Below are 19482 nucleotides of genomic sequence, written 5' to 3'. Positions count from 1 at the left end.
CCCGGCTCGGCCCGCGCCGCCGCCGGACGGGAGCCGGCCGCAGGACCGCCGGGGCCTGGCCGCCGGCCGGGCGTGCTCCGAGTCCAGGTGGGAGGGCGCGGCGAGGCGGACGCCGTGCGGCCCCGGCCCCGGGCGCCCAAGGGCCGGCCGGGACGCGGGGGGGCGCTGGCCGGGCTCCGCACGAGCGTCCGAGGAGATGTCGGAGGAGTGGGGTGAGCCCCCGCTCGGGGCCGGGGATCGGACAAGCCCGTGGGACAGTGACCCCCGTTGCCCATCGGCACTTCCACGCGCAGGTCTGGGCCGCCGGCTCGCGCCCGGCCCGCGTGTCCGCGTCCGTCTTGCGGGCCGGCCCTCCCATATGGCGGGCGCCTGGCGGGGTCTGGCGAGAGGGGCGGGCAGGCGGACGCGCCCACCGGCCCGGGGCCGGGAGCGGGGCAGAGGGGCCTGTGCGGAGGGGTTACTGTCGGTCACCGTGGCGGCGGCCTCGGGGGAGGGGGCTCGGGCCGAGGGCATGGTGCCCGGCGGGCAGCGCTCCAGGGCTCTGCCGAGGGTCTGGGCGGGCTCCCCGTGCCTTCCTTTCCCACGCACGTTCCCGCACACACGCGCGGGCGCCCACGCCGGTCCACGCGCGGGGACGTCGCGGACACCCTCCCGCACAGCCCCCCGGCCGCCGCGCACCACGCCCCGCACACGCACAATCACACGACAGGAACTCACACCCCTGCGCGCACACCCGCACTGTTCCCACGTCTCTCACTCCGACCCCCACGCGGTGCCCTGGCCCCCTCGACTGAACGTTAGCGGAGCGACGGCCGAGGGGTGGCGGCGGGGCAGAGGAGAGGCCACCCCGCCCGCCATGGCCGTCCGAGTCCCTCTTCCCTTCCCACTGTGGTGTTCCCCATGAAACTCTCTCCCCACCCCTGTTCCCCCAGGATACAGAAGGGCCGTTTTCTCGCCCGATTTCTGGGTGGTGACAAAATCCCCAAAGGCCTGGCTCTTGGAGAGCCCCCGCCGTCCTACAGGTGCGAGGACGCTGGGGCTCGGCGACTTTGGGGCATGCGGGCGGCGCGCGGAGCGGAGACTCTTATTTTGAAGGGCAGCCCCCGCCTGCCACCCCCGTGATTTTGCACGCTGACCCAATGGCAAGCCCTTGGCCGGCGCTCGGCTTGTTATCAATTACATGTTGTTCCTCTAGCCGCTGTGTCCCCGGGAGGATAAACAGCAGGCCTGGCCCGGCCGGGGGGGGGGGGGGGGGGGGGGGGAGGGGGCGGAGTCCGGCCGCCGTCCGGGGACGGTGCCCGGAACAGCGAGTCCTCCCCCTGCATGCAGCCCGCGCCTCCGTGCCACGTGCTGCTGTGGTTCAGCGGCCGAGCTGCTCCCGCCCTGGCGCGCCTCTCTCTAACGCCAGCGCCCCGGGCAGTCCCAGGACCCCTTCTGGGGTCTCACTGCCACTGCCCAGGCTGCTTAGCCGTGCTTTAAGACCCTGCTGCCTGACTGGCCGTTTTACTTCTCCTCTCGTCTGCCCCACCCGCGGGCCCGTCTGTAAATTCTGCCAGGTCCTGCTTTAGACTCTGGGATACAGCGATGAACTGAACAGTCAGAACAACTTGTATTCTGGTGGGGAGATAGAGAGAAAATAAAGTACACAAAGACATAACCAAGATAGTTTCCCACTGTGGCAACTGCTAGGAAGAATTAACATGGGGTGATGTAACAGAGGGTGGTCGGGGGAGGCCCCCACGGGGAGTGGCTTCTGAGCTGAGATTTAAATAAGACCCTCCACGTGGAGTGGAGTCGGGGAGAGGGAGCCCAGAGAGGGAAGCCAGGGCAGTGGCCCGAGGCCGGGGAAGCTGGTGATCTGGGTGCACAGCCAGTGTGGAGTGGAGCAGGCGGAGGTGAGGTCTGGAGAGAGCGCAGGGCTCAGGCGCTGGGCTGCTGGAGGAGGCTGGTCACGCTTCCTTGGGAATCGGTTGAAGGTTTCCTCCCAGCTCAATGTACTGTACTAACTTATTTGCCCCACTTTTCTTTTTATATCATTTCATCCGTGAGTATATCAGGTAATATCTCTGAAAGGGGAGGCCTCCTTTAAAAAGAGCGTACCAACCACAATGCCATCATCACACTTAAAAATGTTAGTAATTCGTTAACATCCTGGAATATTGAGTTGGTGATCAGATTTCGGGGAAGAGTTTTAAGCAGGCAGGACGTGGCCCCGCCTGCCCCTCCCTGCGCCTCCTGGCCTCTCCAGGGTTTCAGAGAGGCTGCAGTCCCCCTGATCCCTTCGCGTCAGGCAGGGGGCAGAGAGACCATGTGTTCACACTTGCGGGCACGGCTGGCGCTGACCAGCGCCTGCACGTGTGTCAGCCCCTGCAGTGAGAGCCCGTTGGACTCAGAACAACCTGGCAACTAGGTGCTGTTGGCAGCATCCCCGCCCGCAGACCAAGACACAGATGCAGAGGCGGGCCCCTTGCTCCAGGTCGCCAGCTGAGAAGTTGCAGAGGCAACAGCAGAGCCCCTGCTCAGAGCGGGGGTGACAGGTGGGGCAGGTCCCGGGCTGAGTGTGGGCTCTGACCAGCCTCATGGCCCCTCACAATGAGTTACCTGGCACTTTCCTACCTTCTCAGCACCCGATTTAGTGAATAGTTTGTATTTTAAAACTCGCAGTGTTAAATCCTTAGCTGAGTATTTAAAACCAAAGAGCCAAATATCCTGGCAGAACTGCCCAAGATGCAGACTTGCTGAGGCATTTGCCTTGATTTCTGGGGCTCAGAGGAGCTTCCCAGGTGAGGAAGCTGAGGTCAGAGAGGGGGCGCCTCACAGCAGGAAGGCTTAGAGATCACTGGGACAGGGAACAGATGAGGGAACTGAAATGCGGGGGGAGCAAAGTTTACAGCCCGGGTTATAGCTGACGATGACCCTGGGCTCTGCCTGTGGCTGGGCCTGTTGACCATTGGGCGGTGCTGGGTGCCAGGCCCAAGAGTGGTCCTTGAGACAGAGCGTAGGGGCAGGCGCAGAGGTGACGCCTGGCAGCAGAGTCTCTGGCTTCCAATGCAGGATGTTCTCCTTTCCTAACCTCAGTAAACAGCCTGCTGTGGTTACTGGGCGGGGACAAAGGTCCACAGAGATGGCCCTTGTCACAGCTGGACACTGTTGACTCTCCTTGGACGCTGGAGCTAACATGGCCTTCAGAGGACACAGCTCTCCCCTCTTGTCTCTGTTGACATTCTCTGAGGCCCCCTGGGCACGAGCTGCCACTCTGGGAGTTGGGGACACAGCGGAGCCCTAGCAACCCTGCCTGCCCTCATGGAACGCCTGGTCTAGTGGGGAGGCAGGAGTGGCTGGACCTTCCTGAGGTGGCGAGTGCTCCGGAGGTGCAGGCCCAGGGGTCTTATCTCCAATCCCACCAGGTAGCTGTGAAATCAAAGGAGGTCGCAGCCGTGCGTGTGCATGGGCTGGCTGGCCGCACGTCTGCATGTGCGTCATATCCGCTGCATGGGGCCGTCCACCCAGGGCTGAAGCCTCAGTGCAGAACTGGGGCACCAGGGAGAGTCTTTTGTTCAGGCCGTCCCTGTGTCTCCCATTTCACAGAGGAGGCAGCTGAGGCACGGAGGGGCCTGAGACCTGGACAGTGGGTGAGCTGCCCCCCTTTCTGGGGAAACAGAGCCTGCGAGAGGGCAGGCGCCCGTGGGTTTCTAATTTTTTGCCACAAACTTAGCTTGCCAAATTGAAATATAGGCTGCCCGGTTAAATTGGAATCTCAGAGAAAACACTTTTTTAGTATAAGCATGTCCCATCCAATGTTTGGGACATACTTTTGTTAAAAGTTGTTTCTTTTTTAAAATCCGAAATTCATATTTAACTGGATGGCTTGTATTTTTATTTGCTCAATCTGGCAGCCCTGTCCAAGCCTTAACAACACAGGGGTCAGAGGGCAAACGGCCCGTCTCTTGCCTGCTCCCAGGACTCAACAGGAATGAAGTTGAGGTCAGGAGTCCTCAGAGACGCGGCGACTGCTCAGCTGGAGGGGCCCCGACTTCGGCTGTTGTGGGTGCAGAGAGCCTCCACGCATGCTTACTTCCTCACTCACACACACTCACTCGTTCACAGACACGTTCGTGAGCTTTCCCAGAATCATTCTGGAAAATCTGTTCGGAGCGAAAGTGCCCTGCGTTGTGCAACAGGCTTGGAGAGGGCGCTTTTGCAAATAGGTGGTGCAATTTCGGAAAACACTGTGGCAGCGTTCTCCTTGGGGACGGGATGGAGGCAGGATCCAGGCGTTTGGCAATGGGAGGCTGTGGGCAGGCAGTGGAGGGAGAGAAACAGGCCCACGAGGCGGCAGGTGAGCACGCTGTCCTCCTGACCAGGCCTCCCTTTTTCCTCTCCACAGCCGCCACCGGTACGGCCAGGCCAGCATGGTGGACCACTTGCTTCCAGTGGATGAGACATTCTCGGCACTGAAATGCCCGGTTGGTTATCTGGGCAATAGGCTGGCCAGTGGCCGGGTGTACCACATGCTGCCTTCACCCCTCTCAGAGGACGACAGCGACGCCTCCAGCCTCTGCTCCTGTGCCAGCCCTGACTCGCAAGTCCTCTGCTCCTGCTACAGCGGTGGCCCAGGCCTGGAAGGCCAGGACAGCATCTTGGACTTCCTGCTGTCCCAGGCCACGCTGGGTGGTGGTGGTGGCATCAAGGCCAGCAGTGGCCCCATGGCCTGGGGGGCCTGGCGGAGGGCACCGGCATCTGTGAAGGGGGAACATTTCTGCTTCTCTGAGTTTCCTGTGGGTGATCCCGATGACGTCCCGAGGCCCTTTCAGCCCACCCTGGAGGAGATCGAAGAGTTTCTGGAGGAGAACATGGAGCTGGGGGTCAAGGAGGCCCCAGAGAGCAACAGCAAGGACTTGGAGGCCTGCGGCCAGCTCTCGGCTGGGCCACACAGGAGCCACCTCCATCCTGGGTCTGGCGGGAGAGAGCGTTGTGCTGCCCCATCAGGTGGCGCCAGTGCAGGTGGCAGCCAGGGCCCAGGTGGGGGGCCAGCGCCTGAGGGCCCCACCCCTGTGCTGCTGCAGATCCAGCCTGTGCAGGTGAAGCAGGAGTCGAGCACAGAACCCGCCTCCCCTGGGCAGGCCCCGGAGAGCGTCAAGGTGGCCCAGTTCCTGGTCAACATCCAGGGGCAGACCTTCGCACTCGTGCCCCAGGTGGCGCCCTCCTCCAACTTGAACCTACCCTCCAAGTTCGTGCGCATCGCCCCCGTGCCCATTGCCGCCAAGCCTATTGGGTCGGGAGCCCTGGGGCCCGGCCCTGCTGGCCTCCTCATGGGCCAGAAGTTCCCTAAGAACCCGGCAGCAGAACTCATCAAAATGCACAAATGTACTTTCCCCGGCTGCAGCAAGATGTACACCAAAAGCAGCCACCTCAAGGCCCATCTGCGCCGGCACACGGGCGAGAAGCCCTTCGCCTGCACCTGGCCGGGCTGCGGCTGGAGGTCAGTATGACGGGTGACGGGCCGGGCAGCCAGCGAGGCCCGCTGGCCTCTGCCACCCTGGGTGTGCGGCCAAGGCCAGGTTCTCCACCATTAGATAAGGCTCCTTAGGAAAGGGAGGGGTGAGTGGGGGCCAGGGCCCGAGCGGCGCGGCTGCCCACAGGTCTCCTTGTCCCTCCTGAGCACTAAAGCCAGAACCCAGCTCGTCTCTGATCCCTAGTGGCCAGGCGAGGCCATGCTACACAGAGGGCTCTCAGAGCAGGGACGGGTGGCTGAGGGACACACCGCAACTGCATGCCCTTCCCCTCCACACCGCTCGGCGACCCCAAGGGTAAGTGCCACCGACTCCTGCTTACAGCTGAGCAAACAGGTTCACACCGGCCATGTCACTTGCCCAAGGTCACACCACTTTGTAAGTGGGATTTGAACCCAGGGGTCAGATCAGAGAAGTCACATCCTGCGAAAGGCTGCTTCCCCAGCCAGAGGGACCAGCTTTTACTGTAGACGTCCTTGGGCACACGGGCTGGGCTCCCCATGGGGGCCTGGAGGTGTGTTTGGGAAGCCGCAGAGGCCAACCGAGAGCGAGGGCCTGGCTGCGTGCAGACCCAGCGGGGGAGGCATGTTTCCAGGCTCTCCACTCTGGCACAGCGGGGGAAACCAGCTCTCAGAGGGCGGGGCCTTGCCCGGGTCACTCAGCCCAGGGGCAGCAGAGCTGGATGGAGCCCCTGTGGAACCCCCCATCCCGGGACCCCCAGGTGCCGCTTAGCCTCTTCTTCGGGAGGGCATGTCCAGCTCTTCCTGAATCTCCGCAGCAGGTCGGGACTCGCCTGCTCGGGGGTGCCTGCCCACCTGGCTCCCCCAAGTTTAGGATGCCCACTCCGCAGGAATCTGGCCTGCCTGGGAGGGTGGCATGTGCTCCTGGCACGTTCCCCATCTGTATATGTGAGTGTGTGTGAGAGAGCCATGTAGCAGCTCGTCTGTGAGCAGGACCGGACCTTGCACGTGGGTGTCTAGTTATGTGTGCACATGTGTATGCATCCTGCTTTCTTCGTTTGTCTCTGTGTGCTGTGTCACCATACGTGTCTGCACACATCGTGTTGTGTGTGTCTGTGCTCCCTGTGTGTGGACGTGCCGGTGGATTGGCACCTGGGGAGCACTTTACAGCTTTTGTTTCTTGACCAGACTCATCTGAGAGCTCGTGAGAGTTGGCCCCAGGCGGGAGGTGCTGGCTGCTGGCGTCCTGGCTGGCTGAGGCTGGGGCACAGATGGGAGCTGTTCCTGGGAGGTTAGATGTGACCAGTCTAACCTTTGACGGCCCCTTTCCATGGCCAGAGAAGGGACTTGTCCACACAGCATCCTGGGTTAGAGTGGCCTTGCCTGAGTGCAGGTGTCACTTACCCCGCCACGTCCCTGCCCTGACGGCGTCCATCAGATCTGGAGGCCTTGTAAGAGCTGCTGCTCCAGCCACACAGCGCTGGCTGTCAGAGCCGGGCCGCCCGCCTCTCTGGGGCTCATGCCACAGTTTGCCGAGTGGGCCCCTGGGTGACCTGCGCACTTGCAGGGCAGCTCATGAGGCCTGACGTGGCGGCAGGTGTGCATTGGTGGGTGGTCAGAGCTTGGGGGGCAGGCGAGAGACATGGGGCCGGAGAGGCAGAAGGGAGGGGCATGGTGACACCTTGGGTGGGGGGCAGCTGGCGGCAATGGTCAGGAGCCCCAGCCCTCGTCTGCCTCCAACTTGCTGTGTGCTCTCGGGGCGGTCCCCCTGGCCAAGCCTCAGTTTCCTCATCTGTAAAGTGGAGGGCCTGCTCCTCCCCATCCCTCCCGGGGCCAGGCCTGCAGGGGTGCCCAGCAGTGCCCCCTTTTCACTGATTATTGTCGCTCTCGTGGAAGGTCAGAGTCTGAGAAGGGACCTGGAAGCTGTCCTGCCCGCCCCATGCAGGCAGTACCCCATCTCAGAGGCATCCCAGACTCACGGCGGCTCCTCTTGGCTGCATTCTCCTTTTCGGGGGCAGGTCTGTGAGAGATTGGGCAGCCTGCTCGGCAGAACACAGCTCTGGCTCTTGTGATGGGCTCACCTTCCTGGGCGCAGTCCCCTGGCCACTGCTGACAGTTGGCAAGTGGCCCCTCCAATCAGGGTGAGGCTGGATGGGGCCACAGGGAGGATGTGGTCCTTGGTCAAGGCTACCCACTTGGCCCACTGCCCCAGGAGGAGAGGACCTGCTTTCTTCCTGGCTGTCCCAGAAAACAGATGGGACCCTTAGCCCAGAGTGTATCTTAGGGAGGCAGATCTCAGTCTCCGACACAGTGACCTCTGGAGGTAGTGAGTTCCTCATGGCAGGAGGTGTGCAAGCAAGAGTGGGATTTGTGGAGAGGATTCATCTCTGCCACTGTCTGAGCTCTGGCACTGGTCTTCTTGCCAAGGACCCACTTGACAGGGGAAGGCAGGGTGAGGTCACTGTGGAGCCGACCCAGGAGCTGTTGCTGCCGTCAGCCACTCTTAGGGCTTCCATAGGGCCTCCCCAGGTTCTCCCAAGTTCCCCTCGAGTGGGGTCTGGCCTTTATGGTGTCACCTGTGGCAGAGGCACTGTCTGACTGGGAGCTGGGGGCGCCTGCCTCTTGGGAAGGCTGTTTCTCTGAGGATGAGGGAGCCCTCGGTTGGCCTTTAGGGGTCCTGAGCCCCTGGAGATGTACATATGACATGTGTGTCGCTTAAATGTGGCCATAGCCTTGAACCAAGGGCCAGAAACTGGAGGGAGCTCTTATAGCTCCGTGTGAGCTGGGCCGGGCATTGGGGCAGCTCAGTCTGGACAGGACGGGGAAGCAGGACAGTGACTATGACACTCCTGTGGCTGCCGGCTTGCTGCATGCTGCGCACTGCTCCGAGGTTCTCAGAGCTGGAATTCTCCCCACTTGCCCCCCTTGCTGCATCCCTCCTGCCATGGGGGATTTGCTACTTCCTAAGGCTGCTGGAGCCTTTAGGTGTACTTTGGTCCACTTAAATTCCCATCCAGACTTCTCGTTCTGGCCACAGACCTGCATGGTCTGCTTGCCAGCCTCCCCTCGGTGCCCTGTGTCTGCGGCCCTCCCCACCACAGCTGCTGTGCTTGGTCTTGGGTGGTCTCGGCTGTGTTCTGCGCACGTCACGTGCAAAAGCTTGTGGAGTACTCACAACAACCCATCAAGTGTGGGCACCAATCTGCATTTTACAGAGGGGAAACTGAGGCCTAGAAAGTTCTTGTCCCCACGAGGCCGTCAGCTCTGTCAGGTGCTATGCATATGGGCTAGGGAGAAGAGCTGACAACAGCAGCACCGGTGCCAGCCGCTTCTCACAGCTGCTGGGGGCGGCTCCGGGCACCCTGCAGAGGACTCAGTTCCAGTCCTTGTGAGTCCACGGTAGGTGCCGGGATGTTGTACCCATTTTACAGAGGAGGAAATGGAGGCACAGAGCAGTCAAGTAAGTTCTCTCTGATTACACAGCTGATAAGTGGCAGAGCCAGGAATTCAACCCAGGCTGTCTGCCCCCCACACACACCCCTGAACTCAGGACCTCTCTGCGGCCCCCTCTGCACGCTTCCAGTGGGGGTGGCCTGCCTGAGTGTTGGGAGGACCTCCATCTCCACCTGTGGCCGGGCCTGGTCTGTGGGGCGGCGCCTGACACGCTCGCTGCCTCCCCATACAGGAGGCTCCCCACTCCAGAGGGCGTCTCTCTTCTTCCTGGAAGCCTTGGTGACTAGTGTGCTCTTCCTCCTCCCGGGCCAGTGCTGGCCCTGGTGCTGTATCCTGTGCCCTACCCTGTGCCCCTCTGCGTAATGAAGGATGTCCCCGAGGTCACCACATGCCCAGGGAGCCAAGCCCACTTCCTCCTGCTTTTGGTCCTGACCCCAGTACTCCTTGTCTCTTCCCCTGTTGTGACGTCCTGGCACCTTGACGGGCTGAGGCCAGACTTTGTCTGTCCCATCGAACTGTCTGGGAAGTGGCTGCTTGCCTGCCTTCCTAGAAGTTTCCTTGCATCACTCTCAGACACAGGCCTCCTTTGTCCCCGGCAGCAGAACGTCCTGTTCCAGAATGGCCAAGCCATTCCGTCCAGAAAGAACCCCCTCCTGCCATGGCTAATATGAATATTAATAACTTTCTGCAGCCTCTGTGGCAGGTACTGTTGTCATCCACAGTGGACACAGGAGGCCCAGAAAAGCGGAGTTGCAGGTCTGAGGCCACAGAGCCAGGAGGAGGCAGGGACAGGATTCAAACCCAGTGGTCCGGCTGCTGGCCTGCCCTCTTGGCCCCTTGTCACTGCTGCCCCTATTTGACGAGGCGTTCTCTGACTCCATCCTCATCGTGGGCAGAAGCCCCAAGTGTTGTTGGACAGGTTGGGTACTGCACAACTCTAGGGGGCGCCATGCCCATTGCAGTCCTTGTCACTTGACTATTTACGATAATGGCTTTCTGGCTGATGGAAGGAGTGCCTTCACCCCATGGTGCTGTGTGTGCCAGGGTTGGTGCAGATGCCACAGGGTCCCAGGAGAGTCCCCCGTACCCAGTGCTTCCCTGTCCTGTACCCCGGCAACACGGATCGTGGTGCAGGCTCCCAGCTCCAGGGCCTCCCCGGACGGTCCCGTGCCACACTCTTGCAGGCAGTAAGTTCTCAGTTGTTGAATGGGTGCCACGTGCCAGACACTGCTCTAAATGCTCGTTGCTTCTTATGATCCTCACAGTCCTCTGAGGTAGATTTCTCATTCTCCCTGTCTCCACATGGGGAAACTGAGGCTCAGAGAGCTTGGTGACTTGTCCAGGTCGCTGAGTCAGCAGGTGACAGAGCTCAGGCTGCAGGGCTGCATCTTTGCCACCCGGCCCCCGCTCCCCTGTGGTCCCCAGGCCTCTTTGGTGGCTGCTCTTCAGGAGGGTGTGGGTGAGGATGTGAGGTCGGGGTCCCCTGAGGGCTCAGTTCCTGGGCACGGACCTCTCAGGTGACGAGACCCTGTGGTGGAGGGGTGGGTGCGGACAGCTTGTTCTCAGGCCTGGCTCTCCCTTGGTGCGGTCCTTCTCAGGGTGCCCCCGTGACGAGAGGGCCTCTGTGGCCCTGTGTCACCACCTCTGGCCTCTGAGACAAGTTCTGGAAGGCTGGTGGGAATCCCTGGTCTCCCCTGGGTGCGTGAGGCGGCTGAGGCAGGATGGTTCTCGGGTTTGCTCAGGACCACTCGGGGCTCCCGGTGGGGTGGGGGCCTGGGCTGATCCTGCCGTCTCGCTGCTGTGTGACCTGGCCAGCCCCTTGGCCTCTTTGAGCCCTTGCTCTGGTCTAGTCAGTCTGATGGGGCTGATTCTGGCTCCCTGGCCACGAAGTGCCAGGTGACCCCGGTGTCTGGAGCCTGGGAGGACTCGGGTATTACTGATGGCATTGTTTCTGCAGCTTTCTGCTTGCCCCTGCCCCGGGCAGGCCCACCTGCTCAGGAGCTGTGTGCTCACTCCTGCTGAGGGTGGGGGCCCTGGCCTGGGAGCACGGGTCCAGGTACACTGACGTCACTTCCTCACCAACACCAGTGACACACGCTGCCCAGCCAGGCTCTGTGGAGGAAGCCAGGCCCTCTGCGGTCACCAGTGTGGGCAGGGCACCCTTGGCTCTGACCCCGGCTGCTCTGCCTTGCCGGTGACTCTGGACCAGGCCCTCATCACGGAGCCTGTTTCCTCATCTGGCCGACGGGCCAGCTGGGCTGCTTTTATTCCACAGATAGGCGGAGAGCCCTGCTCTGTGGCAGCCCAGTCGATGCTCTGGGGTGTGAGGTGCAGCACCAGCCTCCCAGCGCCGGGACCTGGCTGCTCTCTGATGGCAGGGCATGGGCGCCAGGGGCGGCCGAGCCAGGCTGAGGCACTGTCCTCTCCACCTGCAGGCCAGGCTCCGCATCTGGGGCTCAGGCCCTCCTGCGCCCATCTGAGCCTCCCGTGGCGCTTGTTCTGCTGGGACCTCCTGCTCCTCTGTGGGCTATGGGGTCAAGACCTCTACCCACAGGGTCAGGCCAGACATGGGCCACCAGCCCCTCCCCATCAGCTACCTGTTCCGGGGCACCCCCTAACCTACCTCTTGCTGTGGCCCCAGGTCCAGGAATGGGGCTGTTGAGCCTGATACTCTGTGCCTGTGCGTGTTCATTTATGTGCACATACATGTGAGTGCATGCACATGTCTGTGCAGTGCACCATGTTTGTGATGGGCACATGTGTGGCATGTGTGCACATGTATGTACCGGTGCATGTGTGTGTGTGCACGTGGACTTGAGAAGACTGCCCCTGTGGCAGCTCCTCCTGTGGGTGCTAGCTGTGCCCACTGTTTTGTGTAAATGCACTTACTGGGCACCTGCCATGCACCAGGCACTGGGCTGGTTGTGGGGGGGTGGACCACAGGAAACAGATGCGTCTTTCCTCATGGAGCAGATTTTCTAGTGGCACAGACTGACATTCATCAAAAAGTTGAAAACTAATTTAAAATTGCAACAACAGAGGCAGGGGCCAGGAAAGAGCAGGTGCATAGTGCTGCAGGAGCCTGGAGTAGGATGTTGTCCTGGGGGGCTTTCCTGAGGAAGTGACATTTGAGCAGAGCTCCAAGGGAGCAAGGAGAAGAGAAAAGAGCATTCTAGATAGAAGGAACAGTATGTGCAAATGTCCTGTGGCAGGAGGGACTAAGGACAGGGCAATGTAGGCGGAGCACAGAGGAGTCTGTATGTGAGAGGAGCGGGGTCTCACTGCCAGGACCAGGGTCATGGGGTGGGGAGTGCCTCAGATCTCTGAAGTCAGTGACAGCAGTCTGAGCCCTTGGCCCAGCTCTGGTCCTTACCTCTACCTTTATCAGCTGCTCCTTCCCAGTGGCCCCAGGGCTGCGGGAGCACTTTGGCCAAGGCCGAGAAAGGAAGAGTCCGGGAACCATGGGAACTCTTAGCAGTAGCTCGCAGGGGTTCAGTTTTGTTTGAGGACATCTTCCTGGGCCGGCTTTCAGGAAAGCAGGGTCCAGGAGTGCGGTGGGCTCAGCCTGAGGCGGGTGCCTCTGCTGTAATGGAGCCGCGACCTCCCTGCAGTGCTGGGGAGAGAGACGCCTCTTCGGGTCCTCAGTTTCCCCTCTGGACGGGCTCCCCGGGCAGACCTTCGCGGAGGCGCCGAGGCCTGGTCTCGGGGGAGCCCGCGCGCCCGGGGCGCCCGCCGCAGGTCCTGCGCAGCGCGCGGGGCGGCACCATCGTCCCCAGTCCTCGCCGAGCCGGCGGGGCGCGGGCGCGGGCGCGGGCGCGGGGCGGTGGGACGGCCGCTGCCAGCGGAGCCCGCAGACGCCCGCTGACCGCCGTGTCCCGCAGGTTCTCCCGCTCGGACGAGCTGTCGCGGCACCGGCGCTCGCACTCGGGCGTGAAGCCCTACCAGTGTCCCGTGTGCGAGAAGAAGTTCGCGCGGAGCGACCACCTCTCCAAGCACGTGAAGGTGCACCGCTTCCCGCGGGCCGGCCGCGCCGGGCGCGCCCTCAACTGAGCGCCGCCCCGCCCGGTAGTTCGCAGCAATAATTTATTCGCCTCCCTCGGACGGCGGGCCGGGGGCCCACGCCGCCTTCTGCAGCAGGAGGGCGCCTGCCCGGGGCCTGCCGAGCCCCCGCCGCGCCGGGGAGCCCCGCGCGCCGCGCCTGCCGCCTCCCGCCTTCGTGCCTTCCCGCGGCGGCTGCTGCGGCCCGGCTCTGCCCCCGCGCCCCGCCTGGGCCAGCACTTTATTGCTCGGGAAGAAGAAAGGTGCATTTTGGTTGTCAGGTCCTAGGGAGCCGTGCTGGGAAGAGGGAAGCAGGCCGAAAGTCCAGGGCGCGCTGGGGGGGTGGGAGGGGGGCTTGTCCGGGTGCCTCGCGCTGCCTGACTGCCAGAGGTACGCTGGGTGCTCGGGGAGCGCAGGAGCTGGCCTCCAGGTGGGTGCAGAATTGGGGGGAAAAGCCCTATCTTTGGGGGGCTGGCAGTGCATGTGCTTGAGTTAAATGTGCTGGGCAGACGACAGAGGCAGGCCGGCCCCAGAGCGTGTGCACAGTGCGGCTCAGCCCGTCCTCCATCGTATTTCCAGACAAATCCAGACCCCAGACTCCGGGGTCGCTTCGGGAGGAGAGGGGAGCAGGTTGGCTGCGTGTAGAAGACCTGGGTCGAGCCTCCCAGGCCTGGCTTAGACACCATTCCTTATTTGTCTAGAAATTAATCTCAAATGAACTCGCTCGTTCTGACAGGTCTGTTTCGCATCCTATGAATGTATGTAAATAAACTGTACATAGGTACATCGACATAAAATATCTTTTAATAACATACCAACATTTGTGTAAATTTGAAATTAAAAATCTATAAAGCTGGTGTACATATGTTACAATTATGTATATTTTCTTTGGTCCTTCATAAAAATATATTTACTTTGCCAATAAAAAGAAAAAACTCACTAACTTTGTGGCTTTCGTTGTGCTGTTTTCTTTGCTCTGCCAGGAAATGGAAGTCATTCTAGGCTGTGTGTCTGTGTCTGCATTTGCAGTGCCCATGGACCTCGGTTTGTACCCAGAGGGGTACAAAGGCCCCTTTGGGGTCCAACCCCTGGCCCGGTGGTGCAGGGTGCCCACACAGCCGGCCCCTGGGGTTCTGCTCATTCCAGTGTTGCGGAGGGCTCCCTCTCCTCTCTCCACAAACTGCATCCAACACATCTCCACACAAACCACATCTGCCAGTGTCGTTTATGGGGAGCCGCTGCGGGGTCACTTCTCCGATTTCCTGTTGGAGCCCTCACTCGGCACTTCCTGCCCTCTGTGTAGTCCGTCAAGCATCTATTGTGCATGCACTGCATGCTGGGAGAGCAGACCATTTCCGCCCGTGGACTCCCCCTAGGAAATGGCACGTTATTTCCCACTTGCGGGGGCGACTGTGAGTGGATTAGGAGTCTTGACTCGGCGGAGGCGAGACTTGGAGACGCCAGTGTAGGGAGTTAGGCTGCTCTGAGCTCAGGGGACACAAGTCCTCCCGAACTCCCCCAGATGCTTGGATCTCCATCTCGCCTTGCACAGTGGAGGTCCCGACCCATCCATATGTCCCCAGTGGGCTGGGAGCTGGGGGCAGTGGGGACCGGTGAGCAAGGAGAGGCCATGAGCTAGCCAGGGGGCTCAACGGGGTGGCCAAGGTTGGGCAGGGAGGCTGGACTTGGCAGCCACAGCGACAAGGCTCCCCCCAGTCCCAACCACGTGAGGTGAGAGAGGAGGGCCTTCCAGAGGCGGCCCTGCCTGCCGGAACCTGACGCGAGTCGGTCAGGTGTTTCTCAGGGGCGCCACCCTGGAGGCAGGTGGTGAGTCACCCACGGAGTTCCACCACAGAGATGTGTAAGCCGGGGAGGGGTGAGAGACATCGCACATCTCTGTGGCAAAGGCCCTTGTTCCCTGTGACTTGGGAACTGTCCTCTAGGGCTGTCTGTCCTGTCCGGTGGGGGCTGGCTGACATGGGGCTCTCATGTGCACCCAGCTCACAGCGTGAGGAATTGGAGAATGGACACCCCCTCCTGACGGGCCCTGCTCCTGGGGAAGGGGCTCAGCCTGTGACCTCTGCCCTTGGCCCCTGACTGGACACGCCTGCTGTGGCCAGACCGGCTCTGGGGAAGGGAGGTGTTGATCCCAAGCGTGCTGACCTAGCCTCTCCTCAGCCACAAACGAGCAGCGCAGCCCAGACAAGAGGGACCTGGCAAACGGGAGCCCTCACTGGAGGAGGAGTAAGCTTGTGAGCATGGGAGCCTCCTGTCAGGCCCGGCCCAGGACATCGCTCCCCCCATCTCTGTGTGTCCCAACCACCTACTTCTTCTGAGGCGGCACTGCTGGGCTGGCCTCCTGCCCGGCCAAGGCAGGTTGGCCACATGCAGGGTGGCATCGTTGTCATGCTCATTCAGAGCTTCCAGACCCCTCGCCTGGTGTGGGTATTGGCTCCTTGTCCTGCACCTGCCCTGGGTGGGCAGCACAGCCGAGTGAGCGGGGCGCGGAGCGAGGGACGTGCAGTGCCGATGACTCCCCTTGATCCTCGCTCCACCCCTGTGGGCGAGTTTCTTAAACCTCTCTGGATGTCAGCTTTTTCCCCCTGCAGAATGGACATGAAAGTCCCCGGGGGCAGCACGGTGGTGAATGGTAAGTGAGACAGTGCGTGTGACTTGGAACAACAGCAAGGACTCTTTCCTGGGTGTGGCTGTCTCTCAGCCACCTGGAGAGCGTGGGGACACAGGGCCTCCATTCTGCTGCTGAAGCCACTGCCAGCGCCACCTCAGTGGGACCCTTGCAAGCAGCAAGAGTTCTATTGAGGCGCCTGGCTTGTCTCCTGCCCTTGGGAGACCCCCATGCCACCACCTTTGTCACCCTTCGGGACTTCTGTGGCTGAGAGAGGGGTGTTAGTCTTGGTCTGTGAGCTAAGAAAGCAGATGGAGACGTAAGCCCATGTACCCACAATTGTCTCTAACAGGGAGGGAATCTGGAAGATGGCAGAGCAGAAATACAGCCGTAACAACCGCCTGGCCAATACCCCGCCCCCAAGGCCCATGGGGCAGTGCCATTTCCTGAGCACAGCGCCAGGCAGAGCATGGGTAGGCTGCTATAACAAGGAAGCCCCCAGCACTGGCTTAGACAGGGAGGGGTGTATTTTTCTCTGTTTGAGCAGTCTGAAAGTAAGCAGTCCAGGCTGCTACGGCAGCTCCAGCATGGGGCACCCAGCCTCCTTTCCCTCGTCAACCTCCACGCCCGAGGGTGCTGGGCCAGCCCATGGAAAGCAGGCGAGGGGCTGTGTGTCTGCTCCCTCACTGCGTGGGCATCCACTTGCCTTCCGTTGGCCAGAACCTCATAGCATGGCCTCATCTGCTGCAAGGAAAGCTGGAGGATGTGTCTTCACCTGGAGGTTATGGGCACGGCTGAGACCCGGGGGTCTATTCCGGGAGAAGGAGTGGAGGGGGGCTTCCCGGCGCCGAGCCTGGCGCTGTGCACGCGGCAGGCATTCCCCTCCAAGACCCAGCACATCGGCGTCTGCACAGCACCGGTTTGTCTTGGCAGGGCCTGGTGGGTTCAGCTCACCCATGGCCTTGTCCACATTCTCAGAATGGGTGTCACTGACAGGGATGGGACCAATGGTAAGGTGACCAAGGGCATCAGGGTATCATGAAGGGGAATGCTGTGGGAATAAAGGGGCTAAGATACTCTGGTCGACACGCCAAGGCTGCAAATGACAGAATCCTGACTCAGACAGACAAAGCAAAGCATCATAGTCACCAGTGTCTACTCCTGAATGGGGCTGGGGTCTCTAGGCGTGCCGTAGGGGCCGAGGCAGAAGCAGAGAGGCCCCAGGTCAGGGCTTCTCCGGAATTGCAGCTTTTCTTATGCTCCATCAGTTCAAAGGCCCAATGTGTATCAAAGGCTTGGTCCGAGGGTACCGGGAGAGACAGCTGGAGCGGGTAGGTTAACCTGCGCGCTGTCCACGTGACAAGGGGCTTTGAATGTCACATAAGGGCACTGAGCATGGGAGCCAGTCAGTCCTCTCTGTGTCTGAACGGACCTTACTTTGTTGGAGGATAGGCAAAGATGAAAACAAACACGTGGGCTGTTAGACTTCAGATGGAGGCGCAGGGGCAGCCCTGAGGAGACTGGAGGAGAGCGCACACCTCCTCCATCCACTGCAGGACCAGAGGGCATGTCAGAGTGTCCTTCTATCTGCCACAGCTGAAAAGTCATCCTGGCTCCTGGAAGGCCACAAGGGAGCCCTGGCCGAAACAGAAGAGCAACAAGAGGGGTTGCGGAGAGGGATGGAGGGGATGAGGGGACATCGCCAAGGGACAAAAATGGCACAGGCAGAATTAATGTCTGCCTAGAGACAGCAGGGAGGGGAAGTGGGCTTCCAAATGCTGCCCTGGAGGACAAGCCCACCGCAGTCCTCCAGAACCTAGTAGGGGGGGAAGGATGACAACGAGGTGGATTGGTATGGAGGGCAGAAAATGCAAAACCAATAGCGGGGCGCTGGGGGTTCTGGATCAGACTCCAGAACAAGCAACATAAATACTCACACACAACCCATTCCATCTACGAATACACAACATACCTAACACACTCATACACAGCACATGCCATCTACAAATACACAACATACATAACACACTCATACACAGCACATGCCATCTACAAATATACAACATACATAACACACTCATACACAACCCATTCCATCCACGAATCATAACATACATAACACACTCAGCACATGCCATCCACGAATCAACATACATAACACACTCATACACGTCATCTACAAATACATATATAACACTCATATATAACATGTAATCTACAAATGCACGACGTGTAACATACTAATGTGTAACATGTATAACACACTATAAACACATGTAACATACTGATCACAACACATAACACACTAGTACGTAATATGTAATCTACGAATATATAACGTATACTAATACATTAACACATATACTAATATATAACAATATGGTAATATAATTATGATACAAGGATATAATACATGACTAAATGCTATAATCTATATTTATAACCATGTACATAATGTAAGTGGAGGACTGGAAGAAGGTCCCATCCGTGGAAGGCAGGAGAGCATAGTGGGTGGGTCTCAGAGGCAGTTGGAATTGCGGCCATGTGAGCCCCGTTGACCTCTCTGAACCTCAGGGTCCTTGTCTGTGAAACCAGTGCGACCCCACTAATCTTCCCAGGCTGTGTGAAGATGGAGTAAGCGTATCTGAAACAGCAGACTTGTTGCCTGATGGGCAAGGGGCAACAACGAGTGATGAGGGGAAAGGAGAAAAATGCACAAAGCAGAGAAGGGCGTCCGGCCAGAGGAAGGCGTCTGAGATAAAGACTCGGAAGCTCAGACTCAGGTCATGACTTGTGGGGTCAGGCAGGGACACCTGGGGGCCTCGCAAGAAGGAGCCCCTCGCAGAGGGAGGGCTAGACCCTGAGACTAAGTAACCTTCCAACCCATGTTGGTCCTTCCCCATGTTGGTGCATCTGCTCTAACTCTGGAGCCCTGGGGGTGCGAGGACACACGGGCATCCACTTCTGAGAGAGATCCCAGGCTGGCCCAGGGCTGTTCCCCGAGATCAGCTGGGGCAGCCCTGCCTATTCCCAAGCTCTGGTTCTGTGGACTGGCCTCAACCCTGAGCTGAGCTATTGAAAGACATGCTCTCAGGCTCAGCTTGGGCTGGCTGCTGGTGCTAGTGAGGAGGGGCCGCCACAGCGCTCATCAGAAGATTGTGTCAGAGGTGTGAGCCGGCTGAACGGGAGATGAGCAGAAGGAAGACCTAGCTCAAAACCAGGGTGGTCACAGCTGCAAATATCTCACTACAACAGTGGAAATGCATTTATGTAGAAATGAGTCTAAATAGCTGCAAATGGGTTTTAGACAGGTTTACAGTGTGCAAGTAATAAAATAATACCAGTCTGGCTATAAAGCCCCAGGTTATACAAACAGACTAGAAGTTGCGCAAATGCTTGAAGTGCTTCTCTCAGGATCCTCCTCTTTCCTAGGGAAGTCTGTGGCTTTTAAAAGAACAATTTAGGCCAGTCGCATTTCTTTCTTTCTTTCTTTCTTTTTTGGTGAGGAAGATTGGCCCTGAGCTAACATCTCCACCAATCTTTCTGTATTTGTATGTGGGATGCCACCACAGCATGGCTTGATGAGCGGTGTGTAGGTCTGTGCCTGGGATCCGAAACTACGAACCCAGGGCCACCGAAGCAGAGTGTGTGAACCTAATCATTACACCGCCGGGCTGGCCCCCAGTCACGTTTCTTGATATCCTGTTTTATATTTCTCCCTTCCCTGAAAAGTCTTTGTCTCATGCACAAAATGAAGAAATGAGGCTAGACACCATTTCTGTTGAGCAAATTGGTAACTGGTTGAACAGCTGTCCCCAGAGGGCTCAGCTGGAAAGAGAAATGAAGCCATCTGTCTGGTCCCACCACAAAGTGGGTGTGGGTGCTCCTCCTC

At 59.7% G+C, this 19482-nt stretch overlaps 1 protein-coding gene across 8 annotated transcripts in view; it reads left to right on the top strand.

The window, feature by feature from the left end:
• KLF15 (KLF transcription factor 15) overlaps positions 1–13907 on the top strand; it is a 20433-nt gene extending 6526 nt beyond the window's left edge. For 3 of the 8 annotated variants that reach the window (XM_046685272.1, XM_046685281.1, XM_046685291.1), the window contains exons 2-3: positions 4388–5482; positions 12808–13907. In XM_046685272.1, coding sequence (XP_046541228.1) covers positions 4388–5482; positions 12808–12976 — 1264 coding nt within the window. In that variant the 3' untranslated portion in view covers positions 12977–13907. Of the gene's footprint in view, positions 1–6; positions 88–191; positions 213–2979; positions 3408–3479; positions 3633–4036; positions 4209–4387; positions 5483–12807 lie in introns of those variants that run through there. The other 5 variants (XM_046685300.1, XM_046685340.1, XM_046685310.1 and 2 more) reach the window with 5 other exon arrangements.
• The last annotated feature ends 5575 nt before the right edge of the window (positions 13908–19482 follow it).

This window comes from Equus quagga, chromosome 1 (assembly GCF_021613505.1).
Source record: "Equus quagga isolate Etosha38 chromosome 1, UCLA_HA_Equagga_1.0, whole genome shotgun sequence".
Classification (NCBI taxonomy): domain Eukaryota; kingdom Metazoa; phylum Chordata; class Mammalia; order Perissodactyla; family Equidae; genus Equus; species Equus quagga.
This window is presented reverse-complemented; position numbering and strand designations above follow the sequence as displayed.